Source organism: Callorhinchus milii, unplaced genomic scaffold (genome assembly GCF_018977255.1).
Source record: "Callorhinchus milii isolate IMCB2004 unplaced genomic scaffold, IMCB_Cmil_1.0 Scaffold7, whole genome shotgun sequence".
NCBI classification, from domain to species: Eukaryota; Metazoa; Chordata; class Chondrichthyes; order Chimaeriformes; family Callorhinchidae; genus Callorhinchus; species Callorhinchus milii.
Genome location: NW_024704748.1, coordinates 15,328,627 through 15,353,532, shown reverse-complemented (window position 1 = coordinate 15,353,532; position 24,906 = coordinate 15,328,627). Strand labels below are relative to the sequence as shown.

The following is a 24,906-nucleotide window of genomic DNA, read 5'->3' as shown; positions in this document are numbered from 1 at the left end:
CCCCCCTCACACAGGGTAGGGTCCCAGACCACTCGACAGTGACAGAGCAAGTCTCCGAGCCAGGGAGAGGTGGAATAGGAAGGTCTTCAGGCATGACCTGAAGATGGGGAAGGAAAGGACAAGGTGGAGGGATAGAGGAAGAGTGTTCCAGAGTTTCGGGACGTAGTGGCCGAAAGTGCGGCCACCAATGGTGTAACGGAGAGCACAGGGGACATGCAGAATACTTTAAGTACTTATCCAACCTTAAGCTGTAGAGTCAAGTTGTTTGTCATACCATTTGATTACTTGTGCCCGAACAGTTCAGTTATTAGTCAGTTAACATATTAAGATGTAGATGGCTGGGACATAACAGGCTGCCTTGTAATAGATCCTCCTACCACATTGAAGGCAGTTATCTGTCAAACATGATGAGGAAACTGATGCTTGGGACAACAGCTGCTGGAGATTAGGTTCATGAACACGTTTTCATATACCCAGTGCTTGGTATACACCTTGATTGATGTCCAGAAAGTTAAGCAGCTGCTGGCTGAGCCTCTGCTTCTTCAACTGGTGGAACACAGTTCATTGAATGAAGCTCAAAGCTTTGTTTGTGAACATCAGTGACAACCAAGGTGACATGCTTGACCACAGAATGTCAGAATTGAGTCAATCCTCCCTGGAAGTCTCTGAAGTCTGGTTGCTGGGCCAGTACTCCAGGGCACTGCTGCCAACAGATCAGATACTCTGGCATATCGGCAGGACTAGGCTCATCGGTCAGTCATTGAGGGCAGGGATTCTTCCCATTTGGCTGCTGTTAACCCTGCAAGCCAAAATGATAATGAGCAGGGTGACAAGCATCAAGAAGCTTGCCAGACAGTGCTCTCAATGGGAAGCTCTATGTACAGTTTTCGTTGGTTAGACACCAGCAGTACCCCAACATTCACTCTGAGGTCTCCAAGTCTTGGCTCTCACCAATCTGCACTAATACATTCCTGATTTAGCTAAGCAGGGTGTGTCCTTCCATGAACAGAATGATCATTCTATTCAAGTCACAGGCAGATGTCATTGTGTAGTTGGTGTACATATGGCAGCGCCTTGGGATGTCCTCCTGACGTGAAAAGCACTATACAAATGTAATTTGTTGTCTGGTCTGTAGTCTCGTTTGAATATACTTGAGTATGGTGATGGGTTTCTGCATGTGTCAAGACACCTGGCTGATGAAATAAATCTTATTGCATATAAGGGTTGGTAGTGAAACTCTTTTTGTAAATTTGACATTTTTGTAGAAGGGGTGCTGCACAGAAGGCTGAAATGGGAGTAATGTGTATACATACCCTTCCACAATCCACTGTGACAATGGTGTAAATGCACTTCAGTTGCATCAACACTTTAGATATTACAAGGTAAGCCATTGCAGCAATGTCATAATGATGTTCTGATAAGGTGACTTAAGCTGGTTCTCAGACCGGCTGACGTACCCAGCCCTTCTTTCCTTTTTTTTCTAACTAGCTTACATTTTAGTTCTGTACTGTGCTTCTTCCTGTAACATCTAGTAATAGGAAGTTATATTTAGTAAGTAGTCTAGGCAGAAACCAGCTCCTTGGTTGAAATGACTAGGTTTTATACAGGACTGCAATAACATTAAGTGTCTGTTGAAATTTTGAGGGAGGGAATGTGTTGGCAAAAATACATTTGAAAACCTTATATCCACACTAATTGGGAATTGTTTTAAATCCTCAAATTCTTAATGTTCTCAATTTTTCAAGGTGTTTGCGCAAATCTAAGCTGCTTAAATATGCTACTTTTCTAAATCACTACAAGGTACCGGATGGCAGCCAAAACAAACAGTAATACAATATACAAGTAATATGTATAGACTGTGCTTTATCCTTGCACTATGTTATGGAGCAAATCTGATAGGATTATAATTCATGTTGTTTACAGTGTCACTATAATTGACTGTTATTCAGGTTAGTTTCACTCAGGTAATCTTCTAGTTTACTTCTGTTGATTGATTCATTAGATTTCAAGTAATTCACCTCAGACTTTTGGGTCTGTGATTGCCAGGTACAGTTCTGTTGTCCTTGAATATGGGAGCACATGTTTGCCCATTTGGATGATTTGCAAAGATCCTGCACAAAAGGCTCATTAAATGTTAGCATTCAGTACAGTAAGTACACGTTGGCATTGGAATCCATTGTTTAACCTTAATTGTTTCAGTAGATTAATGTTCTTTGTAAATTTATGTGTTCGTCCCTCTCCTCCCAACTAGCTCAACAAAGTGCTTTTTTTTACATCATTGAAGTTATCCCAAAAAACATTCACCACCAAAGCGATGTGCACTTGATATATTTGTAAAGTGTTTTTGAAAATGGAGGTGACCCTACTCTTTTAGATTAGATAACCCTACATCAAATTGAAAAAGTAAATATGTCAAAATATCCTGTTCATTTAAAATGAGATAAATTAAGAAATTGGTCTTGAAAAGTAAATTTCAGATGGGACAGAAGATAACAACGTTCTTTATTATTGATGAAGCTGGCATTATTTATAATATTAAATTGAACAAAATGTTCATCACTAGAATCTTAAATGTTTGTGATTTCTGAGCTATGAACCAGTTCCAGTGGATGGCTAATTTGAATACAGAATCTGTTATTGTTTGCTGCATCACACGCTGTGTTATGAGCCGGTCATTGATTAGTTCAATGAAACCGTTCATTCCAGTTTTCCCTTGTATGTGCATTTAACCTTTGCCATATTGAGCACCTTATGGTTCGCGAATAATGATTTTCTGCAGCCTCTCTTTCTTGCCTAAGGAGCTGCGTCTGATTATGCTGAGCTGTTGTTCTTAGAATGACATTATGCTGATGTATTGCTAATCATCTTTTACGCCAGGAATGCTTTAGGAAAAATAATAAATAATTTTAAGTGCAGATGGCCTTGGATGATTTTTAGCATTGTGCAATTGTTTGGGCTTGTACCTGCATGAATGCATGACAGGCACAGTGTACATGTACATACAACCTCAGGGCAGCATCTAGCCTGCCCAATCTAGATAGTTATTCATTGTTCAACAAAAACAGAAGTCCCTGGGAACACTCAGCAGATCAGGCAGCATCAATGGAGAAAGGAAAGTGAGTCAACATTTCGGGTCCACGACCCTTCATCAGAACTGGGCTATGTAAAATGGACGAAGGATCGTGGACCCGAAACAGTGTTTCCCAGCAACTTCTGTTTTTGTTTCAGATTTCCAGCATCTGCAGTATTTTGTGTTTAGTTGTTCATTGTTATTTATTATCATATTTAGATTTGAATACCTAGTGGAATACTCAGCCTGCTGAGAAAAAAAGGTTTTGATTTACAATTGCTTTTTGTTTATTATGTCACAAAATTTGCCATTTCAATCAAACTGAAATAAACAGTTGAGTACCGTTGTTATTGAATATTTCACTATGTTGTAGCAACATTATTGTAATTAAGTATCATATAGGACTTACAGCACATAAGAGTGATGGACTCAGTCCACGGTGTTTGCTTGTGCTGGAACTACCTATTCTGAACCCATTTACCTGCTCTTCCCCCGTAACCTCAGTATTTTACTCAAGTATTTAACTAATTCCCTTTCAAACAACATTTGCTTATCAGAAATGAACCTTTGGCTATAGCAAGTTTTAGTACAATGTTCAGAATTAGAGTACTCTACCAGAACTCTAGAGTGTAGGTTTAGGGACAGAAATGTTTAAAACACATTTCATAACAGAAATGTAAAATATCACAATATATTACAAAAAAAACATTGTGAGTATTCAGTGCAGTGAGTGCTTGTGGCCCTTGAAATTCAGTCTCCTAATGACACTTTTGTAACACTGTTGTAACACCAGTCCAATTGCTGCTCTCAATCTCAATCGATTCATGTTCATGACTATTTGATATACTCTTCCTCTTACCTCATTAACAAAAAAGATTTGGGCTAGGGGATCGGTGAAAATAATGTTTCAACTTAACGTAACAAGATCCACTGCACTACAGCGACATCCTGGAGCCTTGAATCAACCCATTCCAAGTATGAATTCTATCCCCTCCATCCTTAATGATAGCAGAGATAGAGTTTCTCCTAGGTTAGGAGAAATGTTTTTACTCATAGAATAGTTAGGATATAGAATGCCCTGCCAGGAGCTGTGATTGAGGCAAAATCCATATTAGATTTCAAAAGGGAACTCGATAGATATCTCAATATGAGTAAGCATAGGCACTGGGGAAAGGGCAGGTAAATGGAACTGAAAGGATTGCTTATGAGAGCCAGCATGGACCACGATGGGCCTTCTTCTGTGCTGTAAATTCCGATGGTTCTGTGGTTTCTAATGCTATTTCACCATTAATTTTTTTTTATTGGCTATTTGTTATTTAATAATAACAGCAACCAGTGCTATCAAAGATAGTGAGAGTCCATGGTAGTTTTACATAAACCAGCATGGCTATTTATTTAAATGTGTGACTATGATGATCTGGCTATGGAGCCCTTCAAAATGTTGTTCTTTGAGTGTACAATATTGTACAACAACAACAACAACAAAATTACATTTGTATAGTGCCTTTCACGTCGGGAGGACGTCCCAAGGCACTGGACAGGCAGAGTTTCGGTGGCTGTCTTGTTTGACCCACAGCTGTCCTTTCTATCCCACATCTACACCACGACCCGCTCTGCCTTCCCCCACCTCCGCAACATCGCCCGGCTCCACCACTGTCTCACACCACAGTCCGCAACAGTGAGTTTGCATGTCAAGCCTCGATGTAAGGTGCTATACAAATGTAATCTTGTTGTTGTAATGAAAGCATGTATATGGGTTTCGGCACCCTGCGATGTGAGACAGTGGCGGAGCCGGGTAATGTTGCGGAGGTGGGAGAAGGCAGAGTGGGTCATGGTGCAGATGTGGAGTAGAAAGGATAATTAAGTGCCAAACAAGACAGACACCGAAACTCTGTCTGTCCAGCGCCTTGGGACGTCCTCCCAATGTAAAAGGTGCTATACAAATGCAAGGATTATTATTATTATTATTAATATTGCAAGATCATCCTTGAGCTGTTAAACTCAATGCTCCATTTTGTCAACCCCCACATGTGCCTCCGCTTCACTTGATAAAGAATGTTTAGGGAGAAAAAGGGCCCCATCGGGAATGCATCTTCAGAGGAATACAAGACTTAGATTGGATCATTAACATTTTCACTTTATTTTATTCCATAAAGAGCGGGGGGAAAGAAGCACAGGCTCCAAAAAACATATACAGGAGAGGATCTGAGACACTAGGAATGCCAGTCTGTCTAATAATGATCGTTGGATTTGATATGACCTGGGTTCTATTCCTGGCAGGGTGAAATGTTGAGCAAGTTTCCTTAATCCACACGCCTCTGTTTACCTAGCAGTTAGTAGGAACCCAGTTGTTATCGATTGGCGGATCACTTTTCCAGGGATAATAATCCCTCAAAAAAAGTAATAATAATTTGGTCACTCAATCCACGACTGTTTGTGAGACACTGCTGTGCGCAATTGCCTTCTGCATTTTGCCAACAAATATACAGTCAATCCACTTCAGAGTATATTCTGTGAAGCGCTTTGAGACGTCTAGAAGACATGAAAAACGCTGTATCAAATGCAAGTATTATTATTATATAAACGCCTTATCATGTCTTTGAGACATCTCAAAACGCTTTACAGAATACGAGTGAAAGGAGGCAGCGAATTGCGCACAGTAATGTCCCACAAACAGTGGTGGATTGAAGCGACCAAATGAATTAATGTAACGTTTGACCCCTTCTCTCAATATTTAAGCAGGATATCATGGTGGGAGGGAGGGTGGTGAGAATAAAATGGGTGTTTCTGTTGAGTTGGGTGGGAATCTTGATTTTTTTTTTGGGGTGGGGGGGGTGTTAAAAAAAATCTGAAAGGGTTAAAGTGTTTGACTGGCTGGCGGGTACTTCCCTCCCCCATCCTACAGGCGAGCCTGTGTGTGAGTTTATAACTGAGTGAGTGTGAGTGAGTGAGTGAGAGAGCATTCCTCCCTCCCTCCCTCCCTCCCTTGCTCGCCTCTCACACCCAACGCACTCAGAACCTCTCCTCTGCAGCCTCTGCACTGCAGCCTTTCAGGTAAACCTTCCAAACATTTGCCTGGTTGCAGGGTGTCCGTCTGTCTGTCTGTCTGTCTGTTGTCTGTCTGTCTGTGTTGGGGTGTGTGTGTGTGTGTGTGCTGTGCTGTGCTGCTGCAGTGTGTGTGTGTGTGTGTGTGTGTGAGAGCTGTGCTCTCTCCCAGCGCTGTACAGTGTGGCCTCTCGATTCTCTCAGCGACGTGAGGGAATGTACATTGTTGCACAGTTTCAGGGGATCAGCCTCAGGAGCCGCGGATGCGACTGATGCTGATTAAAGTTTTAAAGTCCTTCAAACTGTGCGGCGTTTCCCTCCCCCCCCCCCCCCCCCCCCAAAAAAAAACTTTCCTAATGAAATGATGTATATGTATATATGTGTGTGTGTGTGTGTGTATATTTATATATGTATATTAAAAACCGCAGTAGAGTTTTATTAGTTTGGTAGGAGAATAATATTCGAGCTGCATGACTCCGACAGGCAGCAGAGAGGGCTCTGGCTCTGCACCGCAGGGAAACCTTCACCTCCTCGGCCACGGTGATCGAAAAAGACAAAAAAACTAATAAAAACTCGGTCTTTTTTTTTTAACCCCACCACCCCCCTCCTTCCCTTAAACCACAGTGTGAAATGCGTTTGAGATCTCTGCTCATGTGTTTGCTCTTAAGGGTGAATTGTGTACAGTAGTGGGTATCAAATAAAGTCATGCAAAGTGATTCGAGCAGTGAATATATATATATATATATATATATATGGGAGAGATGCTGTATATGGCATTTGATTGCACAATGGCTCAGTAGAGTTGTATGAATGTGTGCTGGATGGGGGAGGAGGAGATAGAGGACGTGGCAATTTTCTTTCTTGCCCCCCTCGAGGTTCTCTGATGACTTCTATCCCTGAGCAATGTAAGAAGCTGCACGTTTCTCACATAACTCTTTGGAGATTGCTGCAAACCTGTGCCCCTTGCCAGAACCAGAACCAGACCCAAGGAAGGGATTGGTTGTGCTTAGGCGAGCATTTTTTAGTGCCTTTTCCCCATCTTCCCGTTTATGTTTGAGAGTGAGAGAGCTCTTCGTATTATATATTAGTCTTGAAAACTAAACTGAAAAGATGTTTCAATCCCCTGACTGGACAGTACTTATTGCTATATATTACCTTTTTTCACCATGTATTAATACAGTCTAACTCAGAGTGGTGAAGACAAATAATATGACTTTTTTTAGAGAGGATTGGATATAAATTTGGAGTCCCTCCCTTAGCTTATTCCAAATGGGATCACCATCCTGTTACAGCGAATTTAAAAATCCGAAATATCGCTAATCGCTTTAATCATTTGCTTTCTTGCAAGGAAGCAACAAAGTAATACAGTATGTGCATTTATTGTACAAATCCAAAGTGAATAATTTCTTAAAATAACATTAAGTGATTTTTTTTGCTTGTACAAAAATACAATTTTAGGTACACAGTTGTTAAAGTCGACACCAAACCACCTTTGGTTTTACAAAACAATCTTTAATTTGATTTTGACTCCACATACAGTTTGCTTCCAAACCAGGAAGCCCCGATGTAGTCTATCCAATATTCACATCAACTTCATGGTTAGTGTTCCTCCTGTCTCAATTAAAAATTACTTGCAAAAAAAACTAGTTACAGTGCAGTTTGTCATACACTATTCCACTGGAGAAGGATACCAATTTCCCATGCAGGGAATTTTCTTTTTGATTCGTGCTGTCAGGAGGAATTGATCAGAATGTGCCAGGAGGGAATGAAAGTGGTTGATAACAACCAGGTGGCTTCAACAAGATATTGGAGTATCTTAATGCCCTGCACGACAGACAAGAATATGTGTCCATCTCCCTGAGGGGAGATTGTGCTTAAAGTATGACGAAATTCACCACAAAACCACAGATTAAACTGTAGATCTTCTCTCCACTTAAGTATTTGTGTGTCTATCTGGTTCTCTCATCTTTCCCTAGGTCATAGCACTGGAACAGTTAGATTTTTCCACTGCTCTTTTTTCTCTTGAATTGAGTCTATATCAATAACACAGTCCTTTGTCCAATAGAATTCAACAGACAAAAAAAAATGAGGATTTGGCCAATTCACAAACTTTCTTAAAGCAGCAGATTTGAGTCCCTCTCAAGGCAGCCCAGATTTGACATTATAACAAGACTGCAATAGATAATTGTTGCAGTATCAGTGCATTCTATGGAATGGCAGCTGGGAGATTAGCTCTTGGGAGGCCAAATTTATTCTTGATCCAAACAACGCTTGCACATCTCCTAGTGGCCAGTTGTTGAGTGCCGTTAGAAGGAGGACATGGACATTCATAAACAAAAACGTTGCCTTATTTTCTTCTCTACTTCTGTTCACATACCTTCACTCTTAGTCAATTTTTGATTCCTTTTTCTCCAACTGGAATATGGCTCAATGGGCACTGGGCGTTCTCTGGTTCCATTACTCAAGAAACCAGAGATTGTGTATGTCTTGGGAATGAGTTTTTGAAGAATATTTTATCATGTGAGGGCATTATTTTGTTGCTTTATTGCTCTTCTCATTGGTTGCTTGTGTGTGTGTGTGTATGTGTGGTGGGGGGTGCCTTAGGAGCAGAAATTACTTAGCTATTTTCGCTCCCCTTCTTCCAATGGGCAAGGAGTAATTATGGTGCCTCAACTGCTGTTCCAGCTCGGATCAGCTAATTCAGCACAGTCCTTATCTTAGTGATTGACCAGACAGTGCCTTCCAACCATTGGAGAAATGTAGCAGAACTGTATAAGTGTGGGGTGTACTCTTGAATGCCTAATTACTGAAGTTTTGAAGTTGTTCAATCCTGATTTTGTATAATTTTAGTTTTTTTCAGCATCTTTATGATTTTCCTGCAGTTTTTGTTTTTGAAGAAAATGCACTACATCGTATTGAACTTCTCTAATATACTATATCCAATCCATCTGCTAAAGATATATTGACCACAAACATTTACCATGAAAATAACACTGCATTGTTCTCCACCCTCCCAAGCAGCACAAGTAAACGGTACATCTATTATTCAGCCTACAAAATAAAGACACCATCTGTGTTTGTGTATAATTTGTTGAAGCCCCAATCAGGAGTCTTCTGTAAAATGAGATCTAAACGATTGTATCATACATATGTAGGATAATCAATACTTTCCCATTGGTGTTGAATCAATGGAGGAATATTAACTTGTCATATTGAAAGTTTTGTAATTCTCATGCCATAGCAGTCACCTGAATGAGACTGTATAATGTCAGCACAGTAGTTGCCATTCTAAAACCATTCAGAAATACCAAAGCGCATTTTTCTGTATGTTCAAACATGTTTCAGTGCTTAGTTTCTAACATGTAAAGTTTTCAAAATTTTAGCACACTACGGTTATCCATATTTATGGCTGCTTGAGGTACTTTAAAATAAAAGTCTGCCAGGTGTCCCACTTGTTGGGTCTGACAAGTTAATATTCAGAAATTTGTATTATTTTTATGGATCTGTAAAATGTTTCTTGCGAGCCTTTTTTAATAAATGGAATCAGACTGGCTATCAGAGATGTGCACAGAACACAACCTTTAATTCTACAGAGGGAGGTTTCAATGAGTATAAACAGGTTTACAGTGCTGTGAAAATAACACTGAAATTCTGTTGATTCAACAATGATCTAATATGCTTGCAGTATTGTGCATTAGCGTAAAATACTGTGCAGTTAAGCCAACTGCAATCAACAATAGTTTTGCCACAGCGAAGTCTGACTTTCAAACAGACCAAAAGAACCTTGGGAAGCAGCGGATACCTCAAGGTACCATTGTGCTGAAATAAGTTATCCACTTCAATCTACTTCATTTGGGCATGTAACCTTTCTTTGATTGTTGTACCGCATCGCATACCAGGTACTTTGGTATGGCACCCTGTGTCCTCATGCTGCCTGCTGCATATTTATTATATTACTCGTTAAAATGTTGGCCCTGGCAAGTTTAAAAGAAAACTCATTCCTCCTTCCATGTAACTATTTATTATGAAAGTGAGGAAAAGAAAAGTTAAGCAACTAGGTGGATGAATGTTTAATAATGTTTTGCGAAGGGATTGGTTTATTTAGCTCTGGATTTTGTGTTCTGGTTTTGGTTGCTGCAAACCCAGCAAATAGTTAGATAGATTTGTTTTTTTTAAAAAAGTGGAACGGACGGCTGAAAAATAGAGCATTTTGAAAGTTCTCTGGGTGGGGGGTGGGGTGGTTAAACTTCCAACTGGAAACCAACCTATTTGTCTCATCCAGAGTCAGACCTTTGTAAAAAGCCATTTCCTAAATTTTGGAGGAAAGTCCAATTGCAAACACCAATATCAATTCTGCAAATGTATTCAACATAATTCAGATTCAAAATACCCATTTGGTTTGAATCTGGGTAACCCTGTCTGAATACAGTTTCTGAACATTCATATTTGCTGCTGTCCAGATTCATTTCACTGTAGCAGGCAGTATTAACAACCAGTGTGACATGTCTGCTTTCCTTCTGCAAAGACGGTCTGCTGTTCTGGAGCCAGGTCAACTCTGGTTTGTAAGCCTAAATTCTCATTTGAATCCAGAATACCTCTAAAAGGTTTGATAGTTTTTTTTCTTTCCCTCCCCCCGGTTGCTGTTGCAGACCTCCTAGTAATCAGCTCAAGGGGTATTGGATGGGATTCAGGAATGAGATGTGACCTCTTGGCCGCAATGTCCTGAAAAGGCAGAGGAAAGGGAAGATTCATTTCCTCGCAAAAACTAAAGTGAAAATCAAACACTCCTTTAAATTTCTTGTACAAATTCCTGTCAGTATAAGTGACTGATATTGGGTGCCAAGTCCCTATTTTTTTCTATTTAATGGAATAATTTAATCTGCTGTAGTTTCCATTTGCATTTTTACTCATCTCACAAGGATTTGAACTGCAACAGGACTGAAGGTATTAAGGGATATGGGGCAAGGGCTTGTAATTGGAGTTGAAGTACTGATCAGCCATGATCTTATAGAATGGCGGAATAGGCTTGAGAAACTGAATGGCCTACTTCTTGTTACTATGTTTCCTATGGAGAGAGAGAGAAAATGGTGTGACCTCCGGAAAAAGTGCCCTTTTACTGCAATGCTAAACTGCCAATTGCTTACACAGCTGTTCCTTCATAGTTGATGCCTGTTTGTTGGATTTTAGTCTGTCCGGACCATTGAAGACCTTTAATTTGAACTGCAGCATTTATTGCTGGTAGCTAAGAGCTCTGTGTCCATTCTGGCAGAGTGTTGTCAGATGTAAATAGGGCTCTGCTGGTCTGCCACGTACACACCAGTCTGATAGTCGGTCAGAAAAATGCTAATTTTTTTTGCTTTGAATTAAAGAATCCATATGAAAATTCTCTCTTTTTCATACTCATTCTTAATATTGAGCCAGTGATTATGCCATGACTTTGATGCCAATTATTTATTACTCCAGTAATACAGAAACTGCTGTATATAAAATGCTTTCTTTACGACATGCTGCTTCTACCTCCTTCATTAGAGTAGTTATTAAGAAACTTGGCCCTTTACTATAAATGTGCTTTACACCTGGCTTCCAAAGTCTGTATTGCAGATGTCCTGTTTATTTTTTGTGGAAGTGGATTCAGCCAATGTTTCCTGCATAGTAGTATCAACATTTTCTATGATCAAGTTTCTGCCCAAGTCAGTCCTGTTCGATGTCCACTTGAATGTATCAGATTATTATTGTTTGTGGTAATGTAGTGGCATTTACTCTTCCATACTAGAAATAGATCAAGACTTGGTCACAAACTCACATTGTTTACCAGCACTGGAATGTTTTTAGCCTTATGCAGTGGTGTCCTGTTGAAACTGTTTTCTTTGAAAGCAATGTATCAGGAAAAATGGGAATGTTTCCTGGTGAACTGTCACCTTGAATCCCAGGATTTGCCCCATTTTGGGCATGTGTGCCTTGGGATCTTTATAATCTGTTATTACATGTGAACAAAGGGGGTTTGATAATAATATTGAATTATTATTATAAGAATCCATTTCATAGACAATAGCTTCTGTTCCATTGATAGGTGGCCAACAAACTGAGACTTCATGTCATCAGTTTCCTTGAGGTAATTGTAATTTCATATTAACTCCCAGAATGTTTAAGTTATTATACATAAACTGCCTGGAGTGAAACCAGAGAAGTCTTGGCATTAAGAGACAATAGCACTACTTGAATTGTTCCAGGTAATCTGATAGGGATATTAAGTACAGATCTTGTTTCAATTTTGCTTAGATTGATTTGGTAGTAGAAAGAAATTTAGATTGAAAAATGTACAAGATTTCTCATAAAATTAAGCATGTCTTTAAGTGTTAGAGAACACTATTTTGTATCAAGTATGCAGCAATATTATTGTACTTTTATACTTGTTACTAGACCTCCCACACAGAATGTAATCATGGTTTAAAAGCTGAACAATTCATCATTCAAGGTTTTAAAATTGGTGGCTGGACTTGTGCTGGAGGGATTGTAAGGTATTGCTGGAATGTTTCTATGTTAATAATTCTCTTCCACTGCACAGTGAGGTACTGTAGAAGCAGGCTGTGCACAAGTGAGGTATGTTGATTATAAAAATGTTCCATTGATATCCACTACATGAAATGTTAGCTTAGTTATTCACAAATTGCAGTCAGTAAATTATTTGAGTAAGAGAAATACAAATGTGCAGCATGTTTACTTTTTTAAACTATTTGATAACATTTGATTAAAAAATGCAGATATGAAGGGAGTATCTCTTGGGATCCTGACCATTGATCCTCCAGATAAAATTGATAGTTAACTTCATTGACTGCTTGTAGGACATTTCTGTGCACAAATTGGTGCAAATACACAGATTACACTTTACAATAAAATTCTGTGAAGAGCTTTAGGATATATTGGCAATGTGATAGAGAGCTATATCGAATACAAGAATTATTATATTCACACAGAGATAGTTGTGTATGTCACATTCTCAGGTAAAATATTTGTTTTGCATATAATATCAAAAAGATGATCAGTATCAGAATATATATTACATTAGAACTCAAAATTAAGTTTGATCCAAAGAAACTATGAATGAAATGTAAAATACATGCAAGTGCCAAACACACATTAATGTTTATGCTTTTGTATCTATGTATGGCTACAAAGAGACATTCTTTATAGCCTTCGACAACAAATACAGTCTCAACACCTCACAGAAAAACTGAAGCACTTTGAGATGTTTCGATGTGATAAGATGCTACATTAGACACAAAGATTATTATTATTTACCTCTGAGTTCTATGTGCATTGGTATTTTGGTACAAAGTAGCCATGGAGGTGACTGGAACCATAGGGCAGTCAGGAGGTGTGCAAATGTATGGAACATGCAGGGAAAGAGGAGGAACTAGCTTTTTTGGTTTGATAAGTTGCAGTAAACTGCTGTTTGAGGCATTCTTTCAGTTTATTTCTTATTTTGCTGCATCTTCCACATTTTCCACATCAACAAATTATGGTTTGCGGTTCTATGTGATGTTTGAAATGGGAGATAGGTGGAGTCAGAATTGCAGTGCATTTAAAGTAGACCTTGTGATCTTTCCTGCAGTGATGGGCCTTTAACAGTTGTTGCATTACTTCAATAACAATTCGCATGGCACCTCATCACTTCTCTTTGACCGAGCCTTCAGCTCCCCTCTCGACTCTCTTCCCCTCCTCGCTCCCTCCCTTCCCTCCCCTCACCCTGACCATTTCCCCCTCCTCGCTCCCTCCCTTCCCTCCCCTCACCCTGACCATTTCCCCCCTGCTCGGGTCATGACCCAACTGTGCAGCGCCTTGGGACGTCCTCCTGACGTGAAAGGCGCTTTATAAATGGAATCTTGTTGTTGTTGTTGTTGTAGTTGTTTTAAAGCGCTTCACAGCTGTAAAGTGTCTAGATTCATTGTATTTTGGCAGTTAAATGTGACAGCCTGTTTGTGCTAAGCAATGTCCCACAAACAGCCATGGAATGAGTGACCAATTTCTTATTTGGCGGATTGTTGACCAGGACACCAGGAGAAACTCCCTTCTCTTTTCAAATTTTACTCCTAATACCCATGACTTATGCCCGAAATTCTTATTCTGTTTATTGCTTCTGCTTTGTTCCATTTGAGGGAGCATTTTGGCAGATGTCATAACTGACAGCAACAGCCTGTGTACTCCATAGAATTTATAATACTTACAATGCAGGATTGAATAGTGTTGTCAGTTTTTTTTTGTACAAAATAATTCTTTCCGGGGGAAATTACCACGTCTAAATAGAATACTGATGGTAAGATTTTGAAGTTTCTAAATACAGACTATTTTAAGGATTGTAATTGCCACATGTGTGTAAGTGGAAGACAAGTTTGGATCTAATAATTTATGGTTTACCATCCCTTTAAGCTATTCTGTATCCTAGACTGAAAGGGAGAACAAGTGAAACCTGCTGTGTGTACTAACTGTATATCGCTTAAATTAATGCTCCAAATTTGCAGTATTTGGAGTGGGATCTAAATGTGATATCAAAGGTTTGAGGCATTCTTGGGGTGTCCTCCCAAAGTGAAGGGGCTTCTACAAATGTAATTTGATGTTCTTTGCATAGGTCACTCTGTAATCTCTGCACTGCGTTTATTTTCCTCATTTGAAATAGAATTTGACGTCCATTGGTTCCCTCATCCCCCATACTTAATACTTAATGAAAGAATTCACAAGTGTGAAAAATGCACACACTAGTGCGCAATCTGTAAACAACACCATCTCTTTTTATGTAAGAACAGTGTAGCTTTTCTACCTGATTTTTCACCTAAACTGATATGTATTTTCAAAGTGACTTTTTAAATTGTGGTCGTTATAAGCAAATAAATACTGCCAAATAAACAATTTTTAATTGTTTTACTGGGTATAAAATAACATACAAGACAGTTTATTTCCTTACAGATAACTTGCAGCAGCTATTCTAATGTATTCAATCTCTCTGAAATGATTATGCATTTAAATCACCATTTACTGTGTTTTTTTTTTGCAGAGGTGCCACTGCAGTGCCCAGTCAAAGCCATGGTTTGCATAAAGGTTTGGTGTATTTTATGGATGGGAGCTCTGATTTCCCAAACACAGGCCTATAGTGATTTCTTCACCTCGATCGGTAAGCATGAATTTCTTTCACGTTTGTTGCTATTATTTTGGAAATCTCATATTTAACCCAAATTTGAACGATGGACAAAAAGGTAAGGTTGGGACTTCAGAAAATAAAATTTAGGGCTACAATTGCTTTCCCTCAGAGTCTCTCTTGCACTCCAGGTTTTAACTCTAGAGACAAACTTTTATTAAAATTAGTATTTTAGTGCCATTTCAGTAAAATTGCCGTAGTGGTGCAGTATTAAAGGTCCAATATATGGCATTACAGAGAGGTAGGCAAACAATATCATCAAAACATTTTTGGTGATATTGTAAATCCAAAATGTTTCAGGTGCTCATTCTAACTGAGAAAGAAGTATTGCAGTGCTAATGTAGGTTAGGAAAGAAAAAAAAGTGATTGCCAACATATGGAAATTGCCAAGTAAAACTTTAAAGCGTTGTAATTCATAACAATAGTGATTTAGTTTGGCATGAAAGTGCTTTAAAGTTGGGTTAGGGACTCAAATTGGGTCTTTAACTCCCGACTACTGGAATTCCTTTAGTAGAAAGAATAAGAAACAAGTAGTAATTAAAATTATGAAAATCTGACATAAAAACAGAAATGTTGGAACTCACAGGAGTTCAATCAGTGTTTGAATGAGAAACTTTGGGTATACCACTTTATCAAAGTCTGTTTTTCAGTTTTCAAAATATAGGCTTGCCTCCCTCTTTATTAAATTAATCTGTAAATCAAGTGCTCCAGGATGCTACCCCACGTGAAGGGTACTATATAAATGCAAGTTGTTGTTGTAAAACCATTTTCTGAATTATTCTTTGAAATGTAGTCATGTTTTGAATCAATTTAAGACTTAACTAATAAATGATTTCTGGTAAATGTCTTCTCTAAATCTCTCTTCCCTTCAACAGGACACATGACAGACCTTTTATACACTGAAAAGGATTTGGTAACCTCACTGAAAGATTACATCAAGGCTGAAGAGACCAAACTTACTCAAATCAAACAGTAATCCAGTTTCTTGCTTTCATTTCACAAAATGCATTTCCCTTGATTTCAAAACGTGGTTAAGGTACCTATTTACAGGAAGATTAAAAAGCCAGGCAATAAAATGTGACTTACATACCCAGGTTCACGGATCATAGACCCTTCATTAATGAAATTGCAAGAAAATAGATTAAGATTAGTCCTGTTTGTAGCTAAACTTAATTCATAAGTTTGCACTTGAGATCATAAAAGTCACCCGAGTTCATCACCAGTCTTATCGTCTTCCTGCAGCCCCCCACCCCCCACCCATTCATACATGGTATATTGAATACTGGGCAAGGAATCTCCACTTCCTACAACATGCATAGTTTTCTATTTGAAGTATGGATCAAGGACAAGAGCAACCAAATTACCCCTTCCCCACAAGTACTGTAGTTCCCCCAGCCTTAGATTCCAACTTGAATTTGTTAACAAAAGAAGGGAGAAGTTAGAGTGAATGTATTCACTCAGAGTTGTTAGGTTGTGGAATTTCTTATTACATACGGTAAGGCATGCGTCAACGTGATAAAGCTCTTATCAAATCAAGGAATATTATTATTGATGTGGATCAATAGAATTATTCAGAAGGGAACTGGATGAGCACCTCACCAGTAAAAAAATTTTTTTTAAAAATTAAGGGTTATAGAAAAAGAGGTAGAAAATGGGATTAATAATATTAAAAAAGGTAGTAGTACATTGGCCAAATGGCCTCCCTTTGTGTAGACACTATCTTTGTTCCTATCAGAGGTTAATTATTGGCATACCAAGACTGTGTAGTAGTCCACTGACCCACTGGGGGTGCCTGGTAGTAAAGTATAATTTTAACCGAATCAATAAAGCTTTTATTAGTTCCTGCAATAAATTCTTTTTCATCATCCTAGGTGGGCAGCAAAACTGGATGAACTTACTGAGATGGCTACAGAGGATCCTGAAGGGTTCCTTGGACACCCAGTGAATGCTTTTAAACTGGTCAAGCGATTGAACACTGAGTGGCAGGAACTGGAGAATTTGGTCCTCAAGGATATGTCAGATGGTCAGTACTCAATCTTTTAGTTTCAGTTCCATTGATTGACAATTATCTGGCCTCCACAAACCATTTGATCCTATTTTCTTTCCTGTTTTGTTTAATGATCTGCATTCTCTCTATTTTTGTTTCTTTCATTTTTTTTTCTTGTGCTTGTGTTTTCCTCACCCACCCACTTCTTCAACCACACACCTCCTGAGCTGAGAGCAGGGCCTTCTTTCAGGTATCCACCAAGAGTGCCTTTGTCAGCCTTCAGGCAGGAGAGTTGAAAGAGCAGCCTGATATATATTGTCTTTCCTGTTCCCTCACGGTTTGTACCTTCATGATTTAAGAGCAGGAACTCAGATACTTGAGACATTGGGTCTGTGTCACTAGTGTGTGATGCCATTGTATTTAATGTAGCCAGCCTGGAGCTGCCAGGCTCAATTTTGACTTCTGGATAATAATTGCTTTTTTGGTATGTGTGTCTACCATAATATATGGCAGAGAAGTAAACAGCAATGAAAGGTTGAGGCATTTTTGTAAATGGATCTACATTTCCACAATGTTTCCTGGATGGAATAAATCAATATTTTAATTCTGTTTCCCTCTTGTATCAAATGCATTTGATGAAGTGTCACATTAGTACTGAATAAGACCTTTGTAAAATCTGGTCTGGGCCCTGTAGAGAAATAATAGATGTCCAGTTTCGACAAATGAACAGTATTTGTCTTGTCTAAGAAACCTACACCACATTTTTTGTTTTGATCCTAATGTGTTTATGTTACCAGGTCTGTTCACCTGTAGTTCACATCTGTACCTCATTGTGTAATAAACTCCACCAACAACTGCTGAAGTTCATATTGAAATATTTATACAAAAATGCTAAGTGTTTCTAACTACGAAAGGGAAAATTGTAACTCAACTATACAGTAGCCCACAGTTTTACTGCATAGAGTTTTCAATAAAGTTCAATTGGCCGATAAATAGGTTATACACCAAAGAGCAGTTTGGACTTTTCATACTGTAAATTGAACGGCAACCTGGAATGTAGAAATGCAAAACGTAAAAAGATTAATGTCTGAATATTTCACTGATTTCCTAATCAATCAAAATTACAAATTTGGGCACTCATCTAGAATTTGCATTTGTTTGTTTGAGGAATAAAAGCGGTGAAATATTTTCATGGACTTCTTATTCAAATAGCGATTCAGGTAATGTCTGGCAAGCTGTGAAATAGACTTAGCAGCTGAGCAACGATAAATTGTTCATTTTTCAAACTTTCTTTATCAATGGTTTTTCTTGATGCAGATACAGTTGACTTGAAATGGGTGTGTTTACTCCTGAAAAGCATTCAAACACAAATTACTGTTGAGGTTCCCAACCATTGGTGTGGATAATACAGTGTTAGCTCACTTAAGCTACGTGAATGCAAACTACATACATAATTGCATAGTGGCAAAAGTCTGAAGTTATTCAAAGTTGCGCACAAGTTATCTCATGTTTTTATTTCTACTATTGGACAATTCTGTTTATACAAAGGACAATTATTGTTGGAATGTGATCGAAGTGTCTGGAAAATGGGCAGAGATATGAATGTTATTAAATGTGGGAAGAAGTTGATTGTTGTTATTTGGTTTGTAATATGAATCATATTGATGTCTTCACATACTGAACCAAGTAATATTTGGGTTTGATTCACTGATTTTTCCATTTACAATACATTTTGTTCTTTGACATCCTGTCGAACAATTAGAATCCAGGTACTTCCCAGAGGGAGTTATCCAGGATCCATGTTCTGCACACTTTCTAGTGACTCTCAGTGACTGAAAGAGCCTTGGTGCAATTCACCACCGCATCCATATATAGACTTCCCCATGACTACAAATTGTGCTGATCTCTGTCACTTCTGGGTGTAGGGTCAAAAGGAATGAGTAAATATGTATCTGTCCTATTGGATCTGAATCAAATATGTCGTGGAAAGAATCTGTGGAAGCTTCAGTCTTTAGCCCAGGCTTCTGTCTAGTAAAATTGGCACAATGAGAATAAATGACTCACTGCAATGGTACACCAAACCACTTTGCCAGAATAAGTTAGTAAGTTTCCCACATGTGAAAATCTGAGAATCAGTCAACCCTCATTGTTCTTTCCAGTTTAGTGGCATTCAGATTAAGTGAGGCATGAAATAAGACCTGAGATCCAATCTTCTGCTTATCATGTTGATCAGGACATATTTTAAATTCGTGTTATCAGCAATTTTCATCTGCACCTACCTTGGCAACAAAAGCACTATTGCCTAACGGGTTTGATTCTTACACTTGTTTTCAAATCCCTTCATATCCTGGCACCTTGGTACCTTTCTGACCTGCTTACCCCCCAACTGATTACTTGCTGCCTCCGCTCAACTGGCTCCAGCCTCCTGCATGTGTCTCTTATGTCCTCCGTTTAACAGTCGCTGGCCTCATTTTCAGCCACTTCACCCTGAGACTCTGGAGCATTCTTCCTCTATCCTTTCACCTTGCCCGTTTCTTCCCCATCTTCAAGTCGCTCTGGGATGCTACCTTGTTTGAGGGGCAGTAAATAAATGCAAGTTGTTGTTGTACTATTATTGACCCTGTGAAAGATTTAATTAAGGCTTTTAATCTTTTTTGATGCATTGCCTTGTGTGTTTCTGTGCAGGATTTATTTCAAACCTTACCATTCAGAGGCAGCATTTCCCTGATGATCAAGACCAGACTGGAGCGGCAAAGGCTCTAATTCGCCTTCAGGATACATATAAACTGGACGCAGACACCATCTCTCAGGGTAACTTGCCAGGTGAGCAACAAGTAACACTATTCTTGGGCAAAATTGCAAATTCATTTGGCCACTTAGCCAGCAAAACACAATACTGTGTGTAATTAGATTTTGCGATATGTTTTGTTCAGACCTATTGTTCCCACAGAAAATAACCTGAATGAAACAAACATCAGGAAGCTGTACTAATAGGTCAGCATTTTGCAACATACCTTTGTCATTGATGAAATTTTAGTGTTTTTTCTGGTCTAGAGGACTGAGTGTAATTTGTCAGTGCTTTCCTGTTTCATATAGTTAAACTGGCTGGCTGAGTACCTTTTTAGAGAATACTCATATCTAGAGGAGGGGAATTATCAGCAGTCAAGAGATGCTCTTTGCAGCAGGAAGTGCTTTCAATGTTGGGCTGGGGCTCAGAAATGTCATAGCTTAGTAGTTGCTAGATTTATAAATGGCACTGAATCACTAGCTTTGATCAGAGAGCCAGCCAGGCATAGGAGTTTTATTTAATATAAGGAATTTTCTTGAGATGAGAAAGACCATATTCCTCTGTGTGAAGCTGGATCAGCAGTATTTGAGGCAAATGTCAAACATGTTAGAAATCGTAACATTCATCATCAACTGACAAAGGATAAATATGCTGTACACTGTGGAAATAGCAAAAGTCACAGTATGAAATGGCATCATACTGCAGCACAGTGGAGCTTGGTGTGGTAGGATGTGTTCCTGTTCCGGCATTGCCCATTGTCCTCCATGGGAGTTATATTATTAGGGTGTTTTTCTTAGAGAGGCACAAAGTAAAGGCTAGAATCTTTACTGCACACTTTGGCTAGAAATATGCATGTGTGTGTGAGAAAGAGCAAATGTAGGAAACTGTGACATACTTGCTAGCATCAGTCATACAGCAGCTTTGGCAGAGTCCAGCGAGTAGATAGACATAAGGTTGCAAAATAACACTGACTGTATTGTAATTGAACTCACAGCTTCGACCAGCGTGGCTCTGTCAACTGAAAATCCTGACATAGGAAACTTTCTGAAGCTATTTAAATTAATTCACAATGCTATTTGATGGGTATAATATTTCTCCCCACTCCCCCCTTCTCATTATGTCTGTTACATCTTAAAAGTTGCTGAATCTTGGCTCATAGGTCTCTCCTCTTTCTTCCTCCCCCTCCCCTCGTATATTTATTCTCTGCTATATATATTCTACTAAATAGGGCTCGAGTATTTAAGGAATGTTGAGAATAGAAAGCTTGCATAAAAACATATTTGAATATCTTCCAGCAGTAGTCTCTTGAGAGAATGGATGAGGTATGACTTGCATATTAACACTTGTATATTCACTATCTATGGCTAGAGATCAATAAACAATCACTTTTTAGTATTTACTTTTGACTGGCGTAGTATGATTGACCAATACTTGTTACCAGAATAGTCTGTCAAGATTTACAGCCAACTGATCAAACTCTGCAGTGCTTTAATTCTGGCTGGTTGTTTTCTCCCAGGTGTGAAGCACAAAACCTCCCTCTCAGCAGAAGACTGCTTCGAGCTGGGTAAAATAACTTACTCTGATGCAGATTATTATCACACTGAGCTGTGGATGGAGCAGTCACTGAGACAGCTGGATACTGGTGAGATCTCGACCATTGACAAGATTACAGTGCTGGATTATCTGAGCTACTCTGTGTATCAACAGGGAGATGTTGACAAGGCTCTAGAGCTCACAAAGAGGTTGCTGAAATTGGGTAAGAAATTACAAAAATCCTCTACTCTTTTTCAGTTTTAGTGAATCTCTGTCCCCACACTCTGGAACTCTATCCTGCAATCGTTCCACCTCACCCCCTCTCTTGCCTCCTTCAGCTCTTGTTTAAAGACTCTTCAACCATACCTTCGGCCACCCTCCCACGCCCATCCCTCTGCCCTCCATCCTTCCTGACCCCAGCCCTGACTGTCTAGCACGCTGGGATGTCTTTCCGACGTCAGTGGTGCTATACAAGTGTAATTTATTGTTGTTGTGTCACACTATGTGTTGGCGTAAAACCTTTCGGCACTGAATTTCTATTATTTTTTTTAAAAAATTTAATGGGTCGAAATGGGATAATGTTAGTATTAGTAATGTTTATACATTGTTTGTTAGCTCTTTTTGACATCCAAGGGAGAAACAATTGAAATAATGGGACACTAAAACTTTTAACAATCTACTCCGGCCATTCAGCAAATGTGTATTTAACTTGAACCATGTGAGTTTTTTTACGTGAAAGCTGTAACACTGGCTTCATTTTTGTAGATCCTGAGCACCAGAGAGCAAATGGAAATCTGAAATATTTTGAGTACATTATTGCCCAGCAGAACAGGGACAACGAAGGGTTAATGCAGAGCACTAACAAAAGCATTACAACAAATGTTAAGAAGGAACGTATCAATAATGTGGCACCAGAGAGAGAGAAGTATGAGATGCTGTGTCGTGGAGAAGGAATTAAGTTAGTAAGTAAATGATTTAACTTAGGTGACAAAATGAATGATTTTCAGTCTGTTGTACTTTTTATTTTAAATGAATATTCCTTAATAAATGTTAGTTGTTGGGCAAGTTAACTGTGGTGGCAGTGAATCCAGCTGATATCAGCAAAATTCCACTGGCATAATTGTGATGATTTTACTATTTGATAACTTGGAGAATTTGTTTGAGTTGTGTTGACAACATGTACAGTATTTATTTCTGTCTGGTACAAGTTGGAATGGATCGGTAGCCCATTAAGTTATATAAAATGAGATATTTTATAATCGAGCTGCTCTGAACCAGAAAAATTTTGGTCTCCTAGTGATTACTTTTCATTACTTCGAGAAATTAAAGTAGCTTTTATGTCCTGTCCACAAATGAAATTTATGGATCCCAATTCCGTGATAAATATCATCGAAGAATACTGTAAGTTTAATGTTCTGCACACTGTGATTTAATAACGTAATTTGTACTTTAGGACCAATGAGGTGGAGCACCGTCGATGACCTTCTTGCACATTTCTTTGTTACTTACTATGTTCTTTTTAAAGCTGTAGCACTATCTACAGAGAATGTGTAAACATTCCCAAATTCAATTAAAAAAGNAAAAAGCATCAATAAAGCAAGAACTTGTAAATTGAATTTCAGTCATAAAAGCATTAAAACTATAAACTGTTCCATTTAATAATTCCATTAGTTATTAACTCTGGGTCTCACAGATTAAAATTTTATAGAAAAGGAGAGTTATGCTGTATAATAATTAAATGGGTGACTTTGTGTAGACTTTTTGCTGTTTGCGGAGGGATTGTTTTATTTGGATCCTCTCTCTTTATGGTACGTGATCTTTGACACACCAGGATGGCTTTAAGAAGGTTTTGTGTCAATGTTGTTATGTAAATTGTTCCCCCTATATGCTCCCTTTGTTGAAAATGAGTTTGATTTGCATAACATAATCCTGAATAATATTCCATTAAAAATTCCTTATATTGTTATATTCCAACAGGTTTAAAGTGTTGCTTAAATGTGTTTCCTTTTCTTTGCAGACTCCTAAAAGGCAGAAGAAGCTATTTTGTCGTTATTTTGATGGAAATAAGAATCCACAGTTCATTCTGCGACCTATGAAACAGGAAGATGAATGGGACCAGCCTCGTATTGTGCGTTTCTTGGATGCCATTTCTGATAAGGAAATTGAACGAGTGAAGGAGATTGCAAAGCCACGGGTAAGAAATTGGATTATTTGCTGGTACACAACAGGCCACTGTTGTTTTGCATGAAGCGCTCAACAAAATATAATTTTAAATGCTACATTGTTTCTAGTGCAGGCAACAAACATTGTGCTACTGATTTGCATGTTTGATTTTTAAAAAGAAACCTTTGGTCCAGTTATCATGTAACCTGATGTCCTAAACGTCATGAGCCTATCCCGTTAGTCCCCATTCTATGGGAAGTGTAAGCCAGGTGGACGTTAAAGATCCCATGGCATCATTCAAAAACGGAAGCAGGTTTATCCCAGTGTCCAAGCCAACTGTCACCCAAATAATATTGGTCACTTACTCGATGGATATTTGTGGGACATGGCTGTGCGCAAAAATTGGCTTCCGTGTTCAGCCACAAAATACACGCAGTCACACTACTTTACAGTATATTCGCTTTGGGACATCTCGATAAGCCACTATTTTAAATGCAAGGATTACTATATGCGATCTAGGAACAAAACATCAGTTTGGGTTGTGTTACTGTGAATCCACCGGAGCGTCCGTCCCAAAGCCATGGCTTTGTATTCTGGGAAGGTTCGCATTGGTCTTGTTTCCATCTTGTGGAATATGTTGGTAATATTTTTGTGTCCGATTGGTTGGCTCCACAGCTGAGACGAGCCACCATTTCTAACCCCATTACGGGAGTTTTGGAGACAGCTCACTACAGAATAAGCAAAAGGTAAGTGAGAGCTGTACTCAGCTCCTCTTCATGGTGAAGCTGCTATAACTTCATTAAACATGGCATACCAAAGAAACTGATCCATTCAATGTGGGCCTGGAAAAGTAGGTAACTACCTGGAGTTCTGTTATCGAGTTCTGTTAAACACTGAAGAATCACAAATGTGCACATTAGAACCTGTGTTTCTACCCTGAACAAGCAGCTCAAACAGACAAAATTACCTCGTTCCCCTGCCCAACTGAAAATTTAAATGCAATCCAATTTTAATAAGTGAAAGGATCCAAATTGGAATTTATCTCGAGATTTATTCCCACCCAATTCTTTTCTCTGACCAGCCGGAAGCTTCCAGAATTCCACTGCTGAGTGGAGGTTTAGCTGTTACCA

The 24,906-nt window shown here is 38.8% G+C and overlaps 1 protein-coding gene across 4 annotated transcripts in view; it reads left to right on the top strand.

Annotated features, from left to right (window-relative positions):
- Positions 1-24,906, top strand: part of p4ha1b (prolyl 4-hydroxylase, alpha polypeptide I b) — a 40,587-nt gene that overhangs the window by 973 nt on the left and 14,708 nt on the right. For 3 of the 4 annotated variants that reach the window (XM_007897533.1, XM_007897537.2, XM_007897531.2), the window contains exons 2-9: positions 15,165-15,281; positions 16,181-16,277; positions 17,177-17,328; positions 19,978-20,115; positions 21,597-21,836; positions 22,379-22,575; positions 23,631-23,807; positions 24,452-24,522. In XM_007897533.1, coding sequence (XP_007895724.1) covers positions 15,194-15,281; positions 16,181-16,277; positions 17,177-17,328; positions 19,978-20,115; positions 21,597-21,836; positions 22,379-22,575; positions 23,631-23,807; positions 24,452-24,522 — 1,160 coding nt within the window. In that variant the 5' untranslated portion in view covers positions 15,165-15,193. Of the gene's footprint in view, positions 1-6,060; positions 6,125-15,164; positions 15,282-16,180; positions 16,278-17,176; positions 17,329-19,977; positions 20,116-21,596; positions 21,837-22,378; positions 22,576-23,630; positions 23,808-24,451; positions 24,523-24,906 lie in introns of those variants that run through there. The other variant, XM_007897532.2, reaches the window with a different exon arrangement.